The sequence below is a fragment of the Trachinotus anak genome, unplaced genomic scaffold, assembly GCF_046630095.1.
Source record: "Trachinotus anak isolate AG129_WGS33_773 ecotype Australia unplaced genomic scaffold, CSIRO_AGI_Tana_v1 ptg000019l, whole genome shotgun sequence".
Taxonomy (NCBI): Eukaryota; Metazoa; Chordata; class Actinopteri; order Carangiformes; family Carangidae; genus Trachinotus; species Trachinotus anak.
The window spans coordinates 6,595,708-6,613,502 of NW_027273870.1; the positions used below are offsets into that span (position 1 = coordinate 6,595,708).

At 42.5% G+C, this 17,795-nt stretch overlaps 1 protein-coding gene across 5 annotated transcripts; it reads left to right on the forward strand.

The window, feature by feature from the left end:
* The first annotated feature begins 441 nt into the window (after positions 1 to 441).
* LOC139636031 (meiosis regulator and mRNA stability factor 1) lies at positions 442 to 17,740 on the forward strand. 5 transcript variants are annotated; one of them, XM_071503691.1, is made up of 27 exons: positions 442 to 554; positions 1,091 to 1,301; positions 2,500 to 3,387; positions 3,613 to 3,775; positions 3,997 to 4,211; positions 4,672 to 4,789; positions 4,884 to 5,056; positions 5,371 to 5,889; positions 7,136 to 7,290; positions 7,883 to 8,044; positions 8,226 to 8,412; positions 8,623 to 8,801; positions 8,965 to 9,045; positions 9,206 to 9,445; positions 9,586 to 9,705; positions 9,805 to 9,986; positions 10,144 to 10,364; positions 10,480 to 10,622; positions 10,752 to 10,885; positions 11,218 to 11,420; positions 11,806 to 12,033; positions 12,701 to 12,940; positions 13,076 to 13,327; positions 13,515 to 13,575; positions 13,680 to 13,781; positions 13,981 to 14,148; positions 14,703 to 17,740. In XM_071503691.1, exons 2-27 carry the CDS (start codon positions 1,146 to 1,148, stop codon positions 14,903 to 14,905), a joined length of 5,493 nt encoding a protein of 1,830 aa, XP_071359792.1. In that variant the 5' UTR covers positions 442 to 554; positions 1,091 to 1,145; the 3' UTR covers positions 14,906 to 17,740. The 5 variants fall into 5 exon arrangements, with proteins under 5 accessions (XP_071359792.1, XP_071359793.1, XP_071359794.1 ...); XM_071503692.1 differs by having other exon boundaries at positions 7,886 to 8,044; XM_071503693.1 differs by having other exon boundaries at positions 5,758 to 5,889.
* Positions 17,741 to 17,795: the final 55 nt, after the last annotated feature.

A 17,795-nucleotide genomic window follows, 5' to 3' on the forward strand; every position in this document is an offset into this window, starting at 1 on the left:
AACAGTAACTGCAACAGAAAAAAACAAAAACAAATCTCACTGAGTAAAGTGAGAACTACAACCTGAAAATGCGTGTCCACCTTAAAAAAATCGCATAATTAGAAAGGGTCCGATAATGATTTATAGGCTAAATAAACATATAGTCATTGCTATATTATTGATCAAATGCATAATCTTATAAACTGCTAATTGAATGTACCAATTGTATGCACTCAGAAATTATTATTACAAACTTTAAATGAATAAAATTCAAATCGAACTTAAAAATTAAGATGTTTGTTTAGTATATTGCAACTAGGATTAAAATTAAAATAATATATACCCTTTTTGTAAATATCAGACTATTAAATCTGCCGGTCCCACGTCCCATAATACACCCCACGGCAGGTCCCGACAACCACATCTCTTTCGCTTGACATAACAATAACATTTGCGACAGCTGTGCATGCTTTCTGGCAGAATTAGGTTACAAAAAGGTGCGGGTTTCCAGGGAGATAGACAGAGGGGAACGGAATAGTCCTTTGAGGAAGATGTGAAAGACGAGACCTTCTCAGGTAGCTAAAACAAAGACCTGGAAATTGTTCGCTGTTACCAAAAAAAGTTTTTTGTTACCTAAAGACAGTGAACAGCAGCAAAGGGGAGCAGCTATGTATCTGCTAAACAAGCTATGTAACGTTAATGGTGCCTGTTGTTAGCTTAACGTAACGCTAGCTCCAACCAAACATTTGAGGTTAAATTAGCTTATTTCAGTAGCAGGATAAAGCTAGTTGTATAAACTTGTTAATGCCGGCGTAAACAGTAGTTCATACATATAGACACACGACGTCAAGCTAGCTGCTTGTTGGTTCGCTTTGGTAAAACACAACTGCGGCGTTTGTTAGCCTCGGATGAACAGTCCTCACTTGCCAAGTTTGTAAACGTTATGTAAACAGGTTTGTCCCACTTATTGATTTTTGTCACGAAGCTGTGTTGAATTCAACCTGTGCTATCCTAGATGTGTCAGTAAGGACTTTAAATATGTTTTTAAGTGTTTCACATCATTGTGAACTAAATGACTTCGCCAACGGTAACTTTCGTTTCCTCATAATAAGGAAGAATGAGAGAGAAGAGAGATGAAAGTATGGTGAAAGATCTCTCTGGGTTGTATGATGGAAGGACTGGGAAAGGAGAGATCCATATGCAGCGCTAGTCCCTTCCCATGGCTCAGTCACCCCAAAACAGAGGCCTCTACCCTGCTATGGAAACTCAAAGACTGCTTCTCCACCACTGAGACAACCACCCCACATCCAACAGATAAAGAAGTAGGTATTTACCTTGGCAAGAAAATGTATGTGAACCCTTTGGGTTAAGGTCTGGGCTCTGATTTAGCCACTATAAAAGGTGAATTTTCTATGTTTAAAATCATTCTGTAGTAGATTTACTTTAATGTTAGGGGTCATTGCATTGCCTGTTGCATCAGCCAGCTCTTACTGAGCTTCAGCAGATGGACAGCCACTTTGACATTATCCTGTAAGAGACCTTGATAAACTTGGGAATTTGACCCCACCCCTTGATGGTGGTAAACTGTGCAGACCCAGAGGCAGCAAAGCAGCCCCAAATCATGCTCCTCCCTGCACCAAACTTCACCTTTTGGATGATGTTTTAATTTTGGTATGCAATGCCCTTTGAATCGATTTGGAAACTTGGATTCGAAGAATAATGGTTCAGGTGCTTTATCAGAGATCCAATTCTGGGCAACAGGCCATTTATGTAAACTATTTATTATTTAACTTGTACACAATATATCAGGAAACAACAAGAACTTATTGTCTAAAATTTGCAGAGGTTTAGACAGCTCTTGTTCCTAGATTATTCTTCCTTTTTGATTTTCCACCCATCCATCCATCCATTATCTATACCGCTTATTGCAGGAGCTGGAGCCAATCCCAGCTTACATTAGGCGAGGGCAGGGTACACCCTGGATAGGACGCCATTCTATTACAGGGCTGACATGTAGAGACAAACAAGCATACATGCTAACATTCACATCTACAGGGAATTTAGAGTCACCAGTTAACTTAATGTGCATGTCCTTGGGGACCCACACAGACAAAGGGAGAACATGCAAACTCCACACAGAAAGGCCTGTGAGGCAACAGAGTTAATCACTCACCACCGTGCCGGAACCTGATTTCACATGTTTTAACATTACAGAATAAAGAAAATTTTTATTTGCAGTAGAAATAACAATTGTCTGTATAAATGCATCTCATGTCACCTGTGAAAGGATGATATGTTCAGTTAATTAGTAGTGATTATACAGCTTGGTTGAGGGTGGAGAGCATTGGAGTTTGGTCATGCAATCTACGTTATCACACTATTGTTGGGCAGGGCAGTTATCTCTGTCTGTCTATCTGCTGTAATGGTGTTTTTTTAATTTCATATAAACAAGTTTTCACACCAACCAAAATAATCCACAGAACTAATATGAGATGACCATGTCCTTTGTTTATTTTCCAGAACAGTTACATGGAGAGCAGAAAGCCTGTACTGGAATTGAAAGATGTCCCTCCTCCTCCACCACACCATACTTCCTCCTCCCAATCATCCCAGCCCTTCTCTATGGCCCCTCTCCCTTTGCCTCATCCCTGCTTGCCTCCTCCGCCTCAGCTTACACAAGGCTCCCACCAACAACAGTCGCAGCAACAGCAACAAGAGGGGGCTAGCCCCAAAGTAAGCATTTGCACTCATTGTAACTATTGCAGCACAGATGGCTATGGGTTATTAGGTGGCAGAGGTGTTGTTGGTAGCAGTAGCAGCATTGCTGGCGTTATGTCACTCTATATTGCCCCAGGCTCTGTGGGAGCACCCATCAGCAACAGCAGTATTAGCAGGTCTGGGCCTTGCTCTGTAGCCTCATCAGTTCATCAGTATAAAAATAACCTGAGCTGTGGAAGTGAAGGTAAAACTCTTGATCCTTTGCTCAGTCTTGGTTACAGACCTCAGTTGCGCTCTTCTGTCGCTACCTCTCAGCCTGTTTCATCACACCCCTACCTCCCCTGCTGCTCAGGACTTCTCCACACCTACCCAGCTGCACCTCTTCCATGCAGTCAACCCAACCTTTTCCCCTCCTCAGCTCCTTTGGCTTCCTCTCTCCCCTCTATTTCCTCTCTACCTGCTTCGTTGCATGGCTCTTGCCTGGCCTCTTCTGGCTACTACACCTGTGGTGTGGACTACAGCCCATCAGCCAGGAGATCCCAGAGAAGCACACTTGGTGACCACCCCACCCCCACCACCATCACTACTACAACCACCTCAGCACACTTCTGCGCTAATCCTATGCACCTAAATGTAGAACGCACAGTTTGCGTGAAGGGGGCACACTACTGCCAAGAGTGCTTGTTGAAGGTTGGTAGAGTTCTCTTTATTCACTGTGGCTTTCTTTGTATTTGTGTGCCATGAAGATGACTTTCGGTAACTGTTATATGCATGGATGATCCCGGTCATGTAAACTAAGACTGAGGTTTTGTATTTCTGTTGTTACAAAATACATTTGCGTACTATTAGTTACTGTTGATGTCAGGGTGGTTTCTGTTTCCCCTGACAGTTGTATTCATATGTGACTATTTGCAGCCAATGAGCAGTCTGGCATCAGAGTCAGACAAGGTGTGGCCCAATGTTCCTCCTCCTCAGACTGCTCCCATCCCTATCCCCATTTGCAATGGCTGTGGCACCTCCTCTGATGGCATGATGCTCATGCCATCGACCAGTCTTGGCAAGATTGGCCAGAAGTATGGTTAGTGGGCTCTACAATACAATTTTGTGTCTGTACTGTTTTGAGGAGCTTGGTTGCAGCGTTTGAAATCACAAGCTCTATGGAATTTGAGTGAAGTGGATATGATATGTTCTTCCATCCAAATTAACTGCAACAAGAATGAAATAAAGAATTTATTTGAACTTTTTTAGGTACTTGAAAACTGATAAGTGTGTTTAGAATGATTGTTTACTGTGTGTCAGGTTCGCCAGAGAATAGTGGTCCTGAGAACATCCCTCCGGTCGGTGTCTTCTGGGACATTGAGAACTGCAGTGTTCCCAGTGGACGGTCTGCTGGAGCTGTGGTCCAGCGTATTCGCAGCCGTTTCTTCCAGGGTCATCGTGAGGCAGAATTCATTTGCGTTTGTGACATCAGCAAGGAGAGTAAAGCTGTCATCCAAGAGCTCAACAACTGCCAGGTACCAATAATAATGTCTAATACTGAGGGTCATTTTCATGGTTACACCATTACAAATAATGAGCGTCATTAACACCCTGATTGGATAGTTCTCTACCATTGACCTACAGTTTTATGGTAGGCAGAGTTAAAGCTCTGGGCCTAAAACAGAAGAACATTTACCATTAAACTGGGGCTGGAATAATGGACTAAACTGACTTCAGGCGTTCTCATACTGTTCCATATTTTCCATTTCATTTTGCACCAAATTAGATACTGCATATTGGAGCTTTCAGAAAAATGCAGTGAAATTATCACTTATTACTTAACACCGTCACTAAAGGTAGTAACATGTTCGACGTTAAGATCATGAAATGGCATTAATGATGATGTTAATTCCCACTGAAAAGAGACAGCAATATAAAATTCAACAAACTCTGGAATAATTCTGACAATATGTAAACATAATTTTGCCTCATCAGGTTACTGTTGCACATATCAATGCCACAGCCAAGAATGCTGCAGATGACAAACTTCGCCAGAGCCTACGACGCTTTGCTGAGACCCACACTGCACCTGCAACTGTTGTACTAGTATCCTGTGAGTTCAGCTCAGATTCACGTTAATCAACTGCAGTCTTGCTACCACAAAGGATTTTTTGCCTGAACAAGTGTCATCTTTTCTTTATTACCAGCTGACGTGAACTTTGCAAGTGAGTTGAGTGACCTGCGTCATCGCCATGGTTTCCAGGTAATCCTGGTCCATGGCAACCATACATCTTCAGCCCTTCTACAGCACGCCCACCGCCACGTGGCCTTTCAGGAGATCACAGCTGATCTGCCACCGCGAATGCTTGTTAAAGCACAGGTAGGCCTCAAAAATGCTTCATTCAGACTTTTTGATCCTATTCTGTATTAAATAAGGTAAGTTTGTGCTGGCAAAAGTAATCAAGCAGAATCTCATTTTAGGGTTGACCAAGAGGGCAGAGAGTGAGGCAGTTGGAATGTGAATTGGATCATATAAAATTTTCTTTAGGGGTTGTTACCATTTTTCTTAATCTATAGCACTCTCAGCCATTCTCCACATTGTTTCTACTGAAAGGAAGACTACTGCTTTAATTTTGTTTAAGTGTAAATTATACAAACCAGACAGGCGCGCTGTCTCTTCCTCCCCTCCCTCAGCCCAGTTTCAACCTCCTCTATGTGCACAACCTCCCTGTCAACTGTGACAAGAGCCAGCGGAATGCGGTGAAGCTCAGGCTCCGCCGCCTGTCTGACAACTGTGGTGGCAAGGTGCTGGGCATGTCCCAGGGCACAGCAGTCCTCCGTTTTGGCAGCCCTGAGGCAGCTGCACGTGCCCGCAAGCGAATGGAAAATGAGGATGTATATGGCCATCGAATCAGCCTCTCCTTCTCCCCACGGCCCAGAGACGATGCAAGTCTTGAGCCTGAGATTCAGTCTCAGCCCCATCACTTGCCTCAGACTCTGCCCCAGCCCTATCAAACCCAGGATTCAATGTTCGCCCCTCCCCCATCTATATCCTCCTTCTCTTTTCTGCCCCTGGAGAAGCCCAGGTCACCCAGGAGGCCACGGCGAGCAACCCGCCCATGCCACACCCCTGGCCCAGTGCCTGAAAGGCCCTACAGCCCCAGGAGGGGGTGCAGTGGGCCTCCCGGTGGTGCTCCAGCCAAGCCCCGTCAGGTCAGCAGTCTCATCAGTGCCTGCTTCCCCTTAACCTCCATTGCCCTCTATCCTTGTCTGGGCTGCTTTGTAAATCGCAGTAGCTTTCCCCTCCCCAGTGTCCTGCTTTGACACTAATGGCTTGTAGCTGCTTGCTTCATTTGTCTGCCTTTGCTAGCATCTAGCGTGTATGTTGTTGGCAGTGCTTCATGTGTGCCCTGTTGTCCTACATGTTGTTTGGTCATTCATCACCCTAACGCATTAATTGCCTTTTAGCTTTTATGCCTTTTTCTGACTGTGTTTTGTCCAGTATATCAGTGCTGATATACTATTGCATGCAAGTAGCCAGTTTCTCTGCAAAGTTTATTTATTTGTGGCTGATCTTGGTCCATGCAGTGCTTCATTATGAAAAAACTGACCAGCTGGCTGGAATGACTTGGCTTTTTCTTGCTTGATTGTAATAAAACAGACCAGTTCGACAGACTGGAGAAATATGACCCAGACTGAAACTCGGGATGGGAATTTTAAGCTTTTTCCCATAGATTCCACGGTTCAATTTGAAGTTTGTCCAATATCATCTAACACAAAAATTAAAGAAAAAGATTGAAAAAACTGAGAAAATTAAAGTGACTCAGATTTCTGTACAGATAGAGGTCTTTATGACCAATTAATCAAACAGCACACACAGAACTGTAGTAACATTTCTATCATAGATGTGGTTTATGTTTATCAATAGGCACACTCTCATGGCTGTGTGCTAGCTGCCTGATGTACAGTACTTGTCAGCTACAGCATGATGACAAGTAACTATCCCAAAGCTCTCTGCTATAATATGCTGTTCCTGAAACTGTCATAATAGCAATCCTGTTGGCTGTTTCAGCTTGGCTTTTAGCTTCCCAGCATTCTTGTCATAGTACTGTTCAATCAGATCAGTTCACTGTGTACAATACAGTAGATTCAAGTTCAGCAAATTCTGTAAGTGATACACTCACAAGACAATATCTTCCACAGAACTAAGATGCACAAAATAAATAATAATCAACTTGTGTTTGTCTACTGTTCTGTGTTTTCTAATCAGCTTGTTCATTTTAAATGTGCATCCCTAGTAAAACCATCATCAGTCTATTGAGCTCGTTTTCATACACACTAACAAATATATAACTAACCTCTTCACTATCCCACCTTCCGCACATACGAATGTATACAAACACATCAACAGAATCCAGCCAGTCAATATATATCATCATTTGCCTTCTGTCTGATCTAGGAGCTGGTTAGTTTGGAGGGCAAGTCCAGAATGAGTTTCCACCAACTGGAAAAAGGTCGTGCTGCTTCCTCTTCCCCCCACAGTAATGGTGAGACTGTGGCCCCGGATCAGCTGTCCAAACCTGGCCTCACTGGAGAAGCCATGTACAGACGGAGGTACACACAGGGGAAGGGGAGTTTATTCTGAGGCTGCAGATTGTCTATTCTGCAGTTGGTTAGTTGCAGAAAATACTACAATCCAGGAACAGAGAAGGCAGTTGTAGAATTATAAAATGCAGAATTTAACAGCACAACAGCTTGTTCGTTACTCATATTGCTTTCAACTCTGGTAGTCAAGGCTGATAAGACCCAATCAGGGTGTCATCAGTGGGGGTTTAGGGGCTCATTAATTCCAGTGTAGAGTGGACGCCAAGTATAAATGTATCAAAAGTGATGATTTATAAAACTAAAAGTGTGGATTATCCTGAGTTGAATGAGATCTGATAAGATATTGGCTGCATGTACTTTTTTTTGAATGGGTTGCGCAAGTGCTAACTTTAACCCAAAGCACCAACTTATTTTTGCTGGGTTATGCTTCTACTAAAACAGAACAATTTTTCCCAGCAAGATAATAATAAAGCAGCATGACTATACTGACCAGCAACAGTGCAACAAAGGACAAAGCATTTGGAAGCACTGCACATTACTGCACTTATACGTGTCCTTTTCTTTTTTTTTTTTTCTTTTTTTTTTTCTTCTTTCCTTGTAGAAGAGAGGGCTCCAATCCTCGCAGTGTGACTGAATCCCCTGTAGAACAAGGTGACAGGAGCTCAGGGGAATTCCAGATCAGCACACCTTCAGCCTTCAGCAAACTGAACCTGCACAGGAGCTTCAGTCCTCTTGTCCTCTCCCAGGGCTCCTGGTCCTCCAGGTTACATTCTGTTTAATTCACCGATGTTTGATTAAGTTGGATTAGAGAATAATATTACAATAATTTAATATTCATAATATTAAATTATAATATTATAATGTCATAATATTGAATGTACAGACATAATATTAAATGAACAGACCTTCATGATAATAGATATTATATTCTCCTCCAACAACAGGAGTGCATCCCCCTGCCTGTCCAGCCGCTCCTCACCTACTCTTGCTGCCCCTCGCAGCCCATGTCCTGAAGGTCCACCGGAGCCGTTCTCAGAGGGGGCAGAGGTCCAGGTGGGCAACCTGGACTACAGAATGTCACGCAAGGATCTGCAACAAATACTGCATGACAGCTTCTCCCGATACGGGCGGGTAAGCCCTATTTCAGTGAAGCTATAGTACAGATTAATGTATAGTTCAAATATGCCTGTATCTTATTTGACACAATGTTGAGTTTGAACAAACAAAGTCTCTTAGAGGAACTCTTTCCATTTTGTAATAAGAATGTTTTCAGATGTTCTGTTTGAAATCAGGTTAACCGCCGTCTCAAAACATGTTCCTGGTATGACTTGTTCTGTCTAGGTAAAAGCTGTGGAGCTTAGCCCCCACACTGACTATCAGCTGAAGGCCACAGTCCAGATGTTGTCCCTACAGCATGCAATTAGCGCTGTCAGTGGCCTGCACCGTTACAAGATTGGAAGCAAGCGCATTCAGGTGTCTCTGATCACCGGTGGCAGCAGCAAATCTCTTGCCATGCTCAGGTAGAGTTTGTGTCGAGTTATATTGGAGGCTTGGTTAATATGACAGTCACAGCTTGCTTTGACAGTCTGATGTAAAGAGTTTGTGAGATTTTCAGATTTATAAACATTTTCTCTTCAGCCGGTTTGGATTGTGGTGGTAAATTTCAGCTTTGTCATTGTACAGCACAGAGATCATCACCATTCTTCAGGATGCACCTGCCAATTGTCTTCCCCTGTTCAAGTTCACTGAAATCTATGAGAAGAAGTAAGTAACTGGTTTCTAAACTTATGGCCTTTAAACTTGAGCAATTTTACTAGTACATATTTGCTACTTGGAGTGTGGCAATTCCAGAATTAAAAGATACAGTATACATCACACGATAGACTGCTCTGCCAAAGTATATACCCTTTACTCTCATCTCCAGGTATTGCCGTAAGATGATGATTGGGGATTTGTACAGACTACCAGAGGTGGTGGCAGTGCGGGAACAGGGGGGCTCAAGGCTTGTGTGCCTTCTGCCCAGCAGCCAAATCCGTCAGAGTCCACTGGGATCTTCCCAGTCCCAGGAGGGTTCCTCTTCTGCTAGTGGCAGCCCCGTGGTGTTTGAGGAGCTGGAGTACCACGAACCTGTCTGCAGGCAACACTACGCACAGCAGGACTTCAGGTACTCAACAATTAGAATCTCACATAAAATGCACATAGTACGGTCGGTGTTTAGCACCATTATCTAAACTTTACAAACTCAGCTGACTGTCACACTTATTTCCATCACTGATGGTGTGTCTTATCTACCTCTTCTTGTAGTGAGGCTGACTTTGACCCTGACTCCTATAAAATCCCATTTGTTGTGATGTCTCTGAGCACCTTAGCCTCTGAGGTCCACAGTCTGTTGCAGTCACATGAGGGAACCCTTCCACTACTCAGGTGACAGCCACCTCTTAAATTCACGCATAAGCTTTTTATATGAAACGGAGACTTTACACACATTAGAAATAACATCAATAATGTATATTTTCTGTTTAGTTTTCCAGACTGTTATGCAGCAAAATTCAGCCCACTGCAGCTCGGCAATGAGACACTGGAGGGTGGTGTTCCTCTGGAGCACCTCATTACCTGTGTCCCTAGTATCACAATAGTCACAGCTCAAAATGGCTTTAAAGTCATTAAGTGGATCCACAACAAACCACCAGCACCAAACCAAACTGGTATGAACATTTACTAATTTTGCAATTTTTTTTTTGTTGACATTTTATCTTAAATCTGTTAATTTCCTGCTGTCCCATACCTACACAGTGCAATCTATGATATATATTTCACATATTTAGAAAAAGCTGTTTTGTTTTTTGTTTTTGTTCCGTATAGAGCCATGGATTCAGCGCTGCAAAAGTCCAGTGGGCAACCCTCAGCTCATTCAATTCAGTCGAGAGATTATTGACCTGTTGAAGAGTCAGCCTTCTTGCATCATGCCCATCAGCAAATTCATACCCTCATACCACCATCACTTCGCCAAGCAGTGCCGTGTCTCTGACTACGGCTACTCCAAACTGTTGGAGCTGCTGGAGGCTGTGCCACATGTTCTGCAGGTAACACATGATTTATAATAATTTTTTTTACTTCTATACCAATCCAAATACTATAATCCAACTTTTCTTTATTTGTCATAATCCATTTTTTAAATTCAATTTTCCTTTGCTACAGATCTTGGGCATGGGTACCAAGCGTTTACTGACCCTGACCCATCGTGCTCAAGTGAAGCGCTTCACCCAAGACCTGCTCAAACTGCTCAAATTTCAAGCCAGCAAACAAGTGGCAATCAAGGACTTCATGCAGGCATACCATTGGTCAGTCAACATTGCTTGCAGCTGTAGATGATGCTTTTACATTGTCCTTGTGTTTTATAGAGGTCTTAGAAGAGTTTGGATCATCAGTGTAATGCTTGTGCATAATATATTCTCTACCTTGTGTTTCAGGTGCTTCTCCAGAGACTGGAGGGTTATTGACTATGGCATATGTGACCTAATGGACCTGCTGACTGAGATCCCTGAAACCACGATTACCATAACCCACCACGCTACGGACACAGTCATCTCTGTTCCCAAAAGAGGTCAGTTTAAACAAGTTACCTAAAACACTTATTTAGTGAAAGTGAATGTGAATTATCGACATCTGTTACGTTCTAGAGAAGTAACTTGATTTAATAGCAAACTGTTCTACCTGCTGGTGCTCTGCATGCAGTGTTGCAATGCAGTAAACAGGGTGAAGCGTAAACAGTGTGATTGCTGGAGAGCCATTGCTGTGTACTCAATTGTGAAATATTGCAATGACAAATGTAGAATTAAAAATAGTTTTGTGTGTTGTGAAATGTGTAAGGAATCTAACCGAAGATGAAACCCTCAGCAGCATGAAGAAATCTAAACAAATAATTTATGCCTTCAGAACGTACCGTGGAGGAAATGGAACGCACCAAGCAGTTTGCAAAGGAGGTGGTGGACCTTCTTCGTCACCAGCCTCACTGTCGAATGCCCTTTAGTAAGTTCATCCCCACTTATCACCATCACTTTGGTCGTCAGTGCAAGCTCAGCTACTACGGCTTCACCAAGCTCATGGAACTCTTTGAGGCGATCCCTGACGTACTGATGGTGAGTAAGGAAGATGTGTGTATTTGTATATAATATAATGCCCTGTGCTTCTTGATGCCTCACCTCTTAACTATGAGGTAGTTTTTGCAGATAATTTACAGCCTCTCTAAACAAAATGAACAAAATGAATCTGGTGTGCAACAATGGCCCCACCATGTGGTGTAGCCAAGCGGAATACGGCAGTTCTCACTGGGCCAGTTCATGCTGTTCTTACTTTTTTTGACCTATTGTCATATTCTTGGTATGAACTGGATTATTGAATCAACTTTTTCTCCAGTTAAATATTTTGACATCTTGTTCTCTGTGCAAAGAGTTTACAAATTCCTTTTCAATTCCATCATTCCTGAAAACAAATTTAACATCTAATGTTCCCTCCCTTTGTCAGGTGTTGGAGTGTGGTGAGGAGAAAGTGTTGACTCTGACTGAGGTGGAGCGTGTCAAGGCCTTGGCAGCTCAGCTGGTCAAGCTGCTGCGGGCTCAGAAAAACTCCAGCCTTCCTGTCAACCAGCTGCTCACAGAGTACAGCAAGACCTTTGGTTACGGTCTACGCCTGCAGGACTACGACGCCAGCTCCCTGCCGGCTCTGCTGACCAAACTCTGCCATGTTGTGAAGGTAAACAACACCTCAAAGGATTAGTTTGTTTTTTGATTTTATGTCTTTTTTATTTGCTAATTAATTTAATGGTTAAAACAACAGCCGTTCTGCCATTTTTTTTTTTTTATAACTAATAACCTCACTGATAAGTTTAGCAAAAATTACCAAAAATGGGCATACGTGCATCTACCTTGATATTATTGCTTAAGTAATTTTGTATAGAACTGTAGTCATGCATGCTTCATAGTTAATATTCTTTTTGTTGTTACAAAATCGTGATAAATTTGTCTCAGAAATTAGTCAGTTGCCCATTCGTTAAGTACGCTTTACTAAAACTAATGCAATGAAACCCAACAGTCCTGCAGTAAATCTCCCTTCATGAAAGTGATGATGGTCAGCTGTGTTCATTCATTCAACTGTCTGATCATTGTGGGGATTGTACTTTGTGGTGCCTGTAAATTGCTTTGTATTATGCAAACTGCAGTCTCCAGTATGATCATACAGTTGAATCAACACCAACTGTCCTCACCCAGCATCACACCCAGCATCATCTTAGGTGTGTTGATGCTGATTAATGTGCGTGGGGAAAAATCACAGGAATGTTCTCACTTAGTCAGACCTGTGTTCTCTACTATACAGTAGTTAAATGCCAATAAACAAACGCAGCTTTCTTTCCACTTTCCAGGTGGTGGATGGCTCAGAGGGACGGGAAGTGCAGTTGATCAACAGGAAGTCTCTGCGCTCGCTGACATCCCAACTACTGGCTCTGCTCATGTCCCAGGAAGAGGAGCAGGTCACCAAGGGTCTGAAGGTGGAAGAGCTGAGCCAGCATTACCTGGCTGTCCACGGAGCCCCGCTCAACCCATGTGAATATGGGTTCCTCTCCCTCAGCGAGTTACTCAAGAGTCTGCCCTACCTTGTGGAGGTGAATCAACAGTTTATTTTGACTTTCTTCCAAGAAACCCTTTTTCAGGAAGCTTAAAGTTCACAGTTCATTTCAATCGGTGCCATTTCTTCCACAGGCACAATTGACAGTGTTGTGGTTTTTCCTCTTTAACAGCTGTACCATGAGGAGATGGATGAAGATCGTAAAGCTGGCAACACTGCTGCTGATCATGGCGAGGAGTGGGTTAGGCTGACCAGGCTTTACCAGTTTGCCCGTAACATACGTGCCCTGCTCCACACCTACCATTACAACCAGATCTTCCTGACTGAGTTCCATGGAGCTTATAACAAATTTACAGGCTGCAGCCTTGAGCCACGTTCCTACGGATACGCCACCACTGATGAGCTGCTCAGTGCCATCCCACAGGTAGGAATCATTTCAGTACATACTTTTACCCTACTACCTCTAGTAGTTAACATGTCAGTGCTATTTAAATCTTGTCAGAAGTTGTCATCATTCATCTTGGAAGACCCAGGGCTTTTATATTTAATTCTTGTAGTTTGTCATATCTGTACATTTTGTGTTTGATTGTTTTGGGACTTGTCATCATCAGGTGGTCTGGATCAAAGGGCATGGTCACAAGAGGATTATCGTTTTGAAGAACGATATGAAAGGTAAAATTGACAACCATTAGTTTAGTTAATCAACTTAATTTACTGATAAATTAAGGAAGTGATTTCATGACATGGCGCTGAATCTGTTTGTGTGTTGTGTTTAGCAAGGGCAAGCTCTTCAGTCCCCAACAGCCCCCAGCCAGAAGAGTACACAGAAAGCCCGAGAGACAGCCCCATTAGCAACACGTCTGGAGCCCAGAGTCCAGGTAACGCAAGTCTTTATACAGACTGCTGAAGAGTTTGTTTTCTTCACATAAGAAATGTAGTGAAGTAGTACCAGTTATTAAAAATGTAAGAGATTAAAAAAGTACTAGGGGGGAAAAAAAAAACAGCTCTGCAGTCAGCAAATCATTTTCAGTTAGAATATCAGTAAAATAAAGCCCAGACCTTTGTTTTACCTGCCAGGTGGCGATGGAGCTGCCGAGGCAGAGCTGCTATGTCTGACGTCCCCGGTGGACCTGCTGTGTGGTCCTGTACCATCCTGCTTACCCTCACCTCAGCTTCACCCCGACCCCGTTCTCCTCCAGCAGACGGACCTGATTCGCTTTGAGGAGAAAACGCCTTCACCAACAGGTCAGTGTTAATGCTCCAAGTTACATGTATTTGTATTGCATTTAAACCTATATCAGTTAACAATAGTTGTCACAGGATTGCAAGTTGAACAGTTTTTTTGTTTGCCTAACAGGTTAAAAAAAAAACAATCAGAGCCTCTCTATGATATTGCAGGGTTTTCATTTTTACTTGAGAATCAGGTTCTAAATATTTCAGAAATTAAATGGTCCCTAAATTTTTGTTTTTTTTGTTATTGGTTTGTGTTTTTGTTTCAAGTCCAAACAGCAATCTCCCAAAATTGTGTGCCCTCGCAGTCAGTCAGTCGGGTTGTGTATTTTCATGCTGATTTAAGAAATATTGAGCTTTGAAGATTTCCTTGTTCCTTGGCACAGACATCTGTGGTATCTGATTTTCAAATAAGATGTCAAGAGTAAAAAAAACAAAAAAATAAAAACAAAATAAAATAACACTGCAAGTGAGAACAAAATACATTTTAATGAGTACATGACACATTTGATTGCACCTTTACTGTCTTTCATGAGGTGTAAGCTCAGTCTGTATTTGTGTGATTTCAGAGAGTGATGAACCTCAGGTGGCAGCTGCAGCAGTCACTGACAGCACATCTGATCTACCTGAGCAGCCTGGTGGCACTGAAGACATTAAACCTCCAATGGCACCAAATCTGAAGACCCCCTTGTCCATGGACAGCCCCAGCAGAAGAGCTACACGCAGCAGAATCAAGCTAGCTGCTAACTTCTCATTCACAGCAGGCCTCTGATCCTCTCACACATACACATCCAGTCTCCTGCACACAAAGCAATACTAGTTCACACATAGTGTAACTCTAAATAGAAGAGTTGACCGGCTACACTCAACACACTACACAGGGATTAACCCCAGAAGAGCATTGGTATTGTCCCCTCCACATCCGGACAGGCTGTTGCATTCTTCTGCTTTCTTCTTTTTCACTTGTCCGCCATCTTTGTTTCTCTTTGCTAATGTCATCGGTGTGTTCTTCCACTGATGCTCACCAAGCTGTGATTTTTCTTCTTGCAGATCTCCTGCAATTCTTTAATTTGCCAAATTCATCTACCATAACTGTTTGACTTCACCGTGAAGGAAGTTAATTTACAATTTCACAAATGTGCATTGTCAGTTTAGAGCCATGTGTCGAAAGGCATGCTAGCTTACAGATAATGACACTGAGTTAGTTGTCACTGTTCAGAGTATTAATTCACAATGGGAGAAATGTTAGGGATGAGTAACCAGGTTTTCTATAGGGAATTCCAAAAAAATTTAGTTACCCACATTCTCGGTTTAAAAAATTGACAAATAACTTAAGATTTGTAGAGATGTTTTGTTCATGAACCATACTGAGAAACATAATTACTTCCTCACTTTATTCCTAAAAACAGAAAATTTCAGTTGACATCCGCAAATTTTTGAACTAATTTCAAATTTTGGAGATTTTACTTTGTAGGTAACCCCAGACATGCTGCTAAGCCTCTGACTGACTCATTCTTTTAGTCGTCTCTGTAGATTTCTAAAGAGGTAGCTTCTCTTTGAGGTATAATCTCATCCTTTGTCTCTGTTGTAAAGTAGCCCAAGGACAGTATTTTCAGTTCCTTTTATATTATGCAGAGTATTTGGTAGTCTGTGGAAGAGTTTGGCCTAAATGTGTGGTGTATTTGGTGGCAATTCAATGATGGAATGGAAGAGAAACCACAGTGTTGACTGTTCAGATAGCGTCTTCTTTAATGGAAGCTAACAGCCTTTGAACAGATTAAGTTTGGATCGAAAGGGTTTGATTGATATTGTGACAGGCACTGCTCTCAGGAATTTTTATTCTTGTAGTATTTCAACTTCATTTAAAGCAAAGGTTTTGGCTCGTCTCTCCGAGGCCACTGACAAAGGCCTGAAAGAGAAAAGGTGGCTCTTTAATACTCCAGCCAGGTGTGTGCTGAGGCAGCGGGAACTGACATATACTTTGATTGTTAGTCTTTAGCCAGCAGCCAGTGGTGTTTGTGTTCTCTTAGCTATAGTTTGTCTGTGTGTGGTTTACACTGGAGTAGGTGGTGTGAAATGTGAATGGTGTGCATAAATGAGTTTATGCATGGTGTAAGCCTAGGAGGCGCAGACAGGAACAGATGATCGCAAGACATTCTTTAAGATCAGTCTTTTATTTCCACCATGTTTTAAGGATCTTAGAGTTGGCGTCGCGCTTGCAGTTGCCAAGGTTTTTTGAGTCAACCTTGTTGCTGGCAGGCACTGTATCAGTGGTGGCGTCCACACCGTCTGAGTTGATGAGTTCGGGGGGAGCAGTGAGCACTCCTGAGTTTTTGATTTTTAATGACAAGGTGAATGGTTGTGAGTTTTAGGGAAAAGAGATGGGACAGGAGGCGATGGGCTGTTTGTGGAGCGGCATGGGGGCTCTGAGTAGCCTCCTGAACAGACTGATGTACACACAGAGGACCCTCTGCGGCTCTCTGGAATCTGCCGGGCTTTTACAATGGCTTGTATTTGCCACGGTGCCAAAGGAATCGCCATCGTCCCTCCCCATCCCTAACATCCCACGTAGAGGAGTTTTTACTTACTGATGCGTGTTGGTTTTCTCCGTTTTCCTCTATCTCAAGTGTTTACAAGGCTGCTGGCTGCTGAATTGCCACCAACTAATGTCGCTGTCCGTGAAGTTTAGCACGACCCAAGTGCCACTGTTCAAAGAATGGGTAAGAGCCCATTTAATCAGTTTCTGTGCAGTTTCAGTGATTAGCAGTGTTCAGTGTTATACCATGAGTTTTCTTTGTCAGACTTGATTTGACTTGGTGCCTTTTAATGCTGAGACATTCCACCTGCCAACTCATCAACATGTCTGAAACACCTATTGAAATGTTTTTAAACGGGGCTGTAATGGCTCGTCTCTTCTCCAATGTTTTACTGACTGTCTGGAAACCTCTTTGATGAAGGAATGAGTAATTCAAAATAATTATTTAGAATCACTGATAGAAAATGACTGGAAATGCTCACAGGAAAAGCCTAGATTAAATTTGGTGGCAGGGATTACTTTTTGTATGTGGGCGGAACCCTAGCACTCAGAGTACGGCAGTGGCAACTAACTCAGATGTATATTTTAACTGCCCTATTTAAGCCTTCTCTTGTCATTTGATTACATCAGTGAGAAGCTATTGTACCTGTCAAAATATGCACTTCTGCATAGTTTTGGTTCATGAAATAACATGTGAAATTATTTTTAGTGTTTGGAGGGGGGTTGGAATATTTTGTCTTGGCCTGTTTGTTAGATGTAACTGTGTCACTTTGTCTTGCTTATTCAGTTTTTACATTGCATGATACTTCTGCAGTCTTGCACTATTACTACAGGATAATTTCAAGGATCTTCCTTTAGTCATCACTGCAGTGTCCTTAAAACTCCTGCCTTGTGATTTAATTTTTGTTTACGAGCTCAACAGTTGTCTCACTGATGTGTCCTCTCTCCATTCACCTTCCCCACCCTCACTCCGATCGTTTTATTGCCTCACCACAACAGAAGTCACTGTAACAGTCTAACATTGTTGAAGGGACCAAAAAGATTTCTGTTTAATAAATTTCACAAGCATCACGTCTGCCTCGTCTCCAAGTTTTTGTGGTTGTTTTGAATGAATCATAGGAAACCC